At 45.4% G+C, this 3,008-nt stretch overlaps 1 protein-coding gene across 1 annotated transcript; it reads right to left on the bottom strand.

The window, feature by feature from the left end:
• Window positions 1-44: 44 nt before the first annotated feature.
• Window positions 45-3,002, bottom strand: LOC116031690 (probable inactive receptor kinase At1g48480). The gene is made up of 2 exons (XM_031273950.1): window positions 1,637-3,002; window positions 45-714 (listed from the first exon to the last, which is right to left on the bottom strand). The coding sequence occupies exons 1-2, from the start codon at window positions 2,952-2,954 to the stop codon at window positions 107-109; spliced, it is 1,926 nt and encodes a 641-aa protein (XP_031129810.1). The 5' UTR covers window positions 2,955-3,002; the 3' UTR covers window positions 45-106.
• Between the last annotated feature and the right edge of the window lie 6 nt (window positions 3,003-3,008).

Genomic DNA, 3,008 nt, shown 5'->3' on the forward strand with positions numbered 1-3,008 from the left:
AAAAAAAAAAAAAAAAAAAAAAAAAAAAAAAAAAAAAAAGGGCAATGATGGACCACATTAACCAACCAACCAACCAACAAATAGTCAATTGTTGTTGATGTTCTTACTAGGTTGCAGTGACAAGTTCAGAGGGTTCCTGATGATGTCCCAAGTGCGAATCGTGTAGTTCTTCGATCCTTCTTGTGACCTCGGACATTGAGGGTCGGTTGTCGGGGTACTGAGCCACGCAATCAATGGCGAGCTGCAGGAGCTGCACCATTTCTTCCTCGACGCTCTGGTACCTAAGGAGTTCAAGGTCGAACACTTCTGAAGTCCACTCCTCCCGGACTACAGACTGAACCCATCGTGGCAGGTCAACGCCATCCTCGTTCAAGATCGCATGGGTGGGAGCCTTCCCCGTTAGAAGTTCCAAGAGCAGCACCCCAAAACTATAGACATCCGCCTTCTGGGAGACCCTGCGTGGCTCAGTTACCTCTGGTGCTCGATAGCCAATAACTCGGGTAGGAGACGACGATGGTCCAACAATAGTGGCTAGGCCAAAATCGGAGACTTGGGATTCGTACGATTTAGTTAGGAGAATGTTGGACGATTTGATGTTCCCGTGAGAGACATTGGGGCCCCGAGAATGCAAGTATTCAATCCCCCGGGCAGCTCCTAGGGCAATGCCAGACCTCCGTTCCCAATTCAACGGTGTCCTGCTTGCACCCTTGTTACCTGAGCAAAAAAGACATTGGCAACCAATAAAAACACCAATATGTATAAGGAAAAGCCCATTTTCTTTAATTCTAGTTTATCATCAAGGTTAATCTGCAGTGCAGTGAGATATCTTGCTGCATTCCAGCAATCACTAGACATGAATTAGTAAGTAAACAATTATGTCAGAGGTTGTCATAGTAAATGAAATATTTTCTTCCAAAAATAGAACTCCAAAACTATCAAATCATCAAAAACACAGATAATAAAGAGATTAAAGATGAGACAAAATGAGGTAAACAACCATGGTGACAGTCCTATCACCTGTTATTGAGCATAGTGTAACAATAGGCTAAACATAACATAGGATCATTAGAAGCAAATTTATGGGACAAACCAAAATTTTCATTTTTTGTCCTTCATTTATACCCACAGTGCAAACTTAGTCCTTGAGTTATATGTATGATCATTTTAGTCCCTCCTAAGTTATGCGTGAAATGGTAATTTTAGCCCCCTTGGAGACTATTTCTGCCACCGATATGTCATTTAATAAAGTGATGAATTTGGTCCTTCAAAGACTAAACTCGCCACTTTGTGCATAACTTACGAGTTAAAGATGGACCTACATATAACTCAAGGATTAAGTTCATACAATCAAGGATTAAGTTCATACAACAGGTATAACTAGAGGACAAAAAATGCAATTTTCCCAAAAAAAATACATATAGGACTCTATGTTCATAGAAGTTTGCCTCCTACACAAATGATAAGCATTGCAGCACCACAAGCCTCCACATCTAAGTTCAAAATCAGTTTCAAAAGCAAAGCATATAGAGCAAGAATTGAACTTTCTTATCTACAAAAGTACTAAAATTTCCAAATAAAAAGCTCAAACAAGTAAATAAACCAATGACATTAACAGAAGGAAAAAAGTTGCAGTTACCATGAAGCAAAGCAGACAAGCTTCCCATAGGCAAATAGTCATGGACAAGAAGCCTTTCCTCTTTGCTATAGTAATAAGCTCTAAGAGGCACCAAATTCCCATGGCTCATAGCACCAATGCTCTCCATTTTGTCTCTAAATTCCTTCTCAGAAGTGGTGACATCTTTCAATCTCTTCACAGCCACGGCAGTGCCCATCTCCAGAACAGCCTTATAAGTCGTCCCAAACGTCCCCTTCCCAAGAACTTCTGCAGAAGCTCTCAACAGATCTTCCAAATCAAAAGCTTTCATACTGTTCCCAAAGAACAGAAGCTTCTTATCCACATTCCCACCTTCTCTAGCCTCTATTTCCTTCACTGTTTCCCCCGCCGCCGCCGCCGAATAGCCGTTACCGGAGTCGCCGTTTTCGCTATGAATCATTGGCTTCTCGCCGGAGATATCTGTGTCCGGTTGCGGGAGTTTATACGTCGGGATATCGATAGACCGAGCTTTGTTTCCACTTCTCTTTCTACATAGCACGAAAACGGCTAGTAATAACAGGAGGAATCCCAGGATAGATCCTATGATAATTCCGGCAATGGCTCCGCCGGAAAGTCTCCTTTTTTTGTTGGATTTCCCGATTTCTATCCCGCCGGTGGCTATAGCAGCCGGAACTTTGTGTCCGGGGCATAAATGGAGAGGCCTCCCACAGAGTGAATTTCCGGAAAACGCCTCCGCCGGCATTGCTTCGAGGCTTTTTGGTACCGTCCCATTTAAGCTGTTGAAGGAGACGTTAAACTGGTCAAGGTTTGGGAGGTGTAGGTCCGGAATGGACCCGGAGAGGCGGTTGTTTTCGAGATAGAGCGTGCGCAAACGGGTCAAGTTGTTGAACCCGGCCGGGATTTCGCCGGAGAAGTTATTGGTAGCGAGATTCACGCGGACCAGAGAGTGAAGCCCGGAGAGGAAAGCGGGCACGGGCCCCGAGAAGTGGTTCCCCTGGAGGTAGAGATTCCGAAGCTCCGTACATTTGGAGAAATCCGACGGGAGAGACCCGGAGAGGCTGTTGAGGCGAAGGCTGAGCGTACGGAGGCGCGTTAAGTTGGCGAGCGTGTTCGCCGGGATTTCCCCGGAGAGAGAAGAGCCCGGGAGGCGGAGAACGGCGACCCTTTGGTTCTCGCATTTCACTCCGGGCCAGTTGCAGGGGGTAGAATCGGTGGTGTTCCAGAGAAACGCGCGGCCACCCACGGCGGAACGGAAGGCCAAGAGCGCAGCAAGGTCAGTGCTCAGATCTGAAGAAGCAGCGAGAGAGACGAATGAGTGGAGCAGCAGTAGCAGCAGCATTGTTAGTGAGCTTCTTGGTTCAAAAATTGTTTTTTTTTTTTTTTTTTTTTTTTT

The sequence above is a fragment of the Ipomoea triloba genome, chromosome 10 (genome assembly GCF_003576645.1).
Source record: "Ipomoea triloba cultivar NCNSP0323 chromosome 10, ASM357664v1".
NCBI classification, from domain to species: Eukaryota; Viridiplantae; Streptophyta; class Magnoliopsida; order Solanales; family Convolvulaceae; genus Ipomoea; species Ipomoea triloba.

Coding starts and splice junctions, on each gene's coding strand:
- LOC116031690 (XM_031273950.1), bottom strand. CDS start 2,954: ATGCTGCTGCTACTGCTGCTCCACTCATTCGTCTCTCTCGCTGCTTCT. Junction 715..1,636: donor CTTGTCTGCTTTGCTTCATG/GTAACTGCAACT, acceptor TTTTTTGCTCAG/GTAACAAGGGTGCAAGCAGG.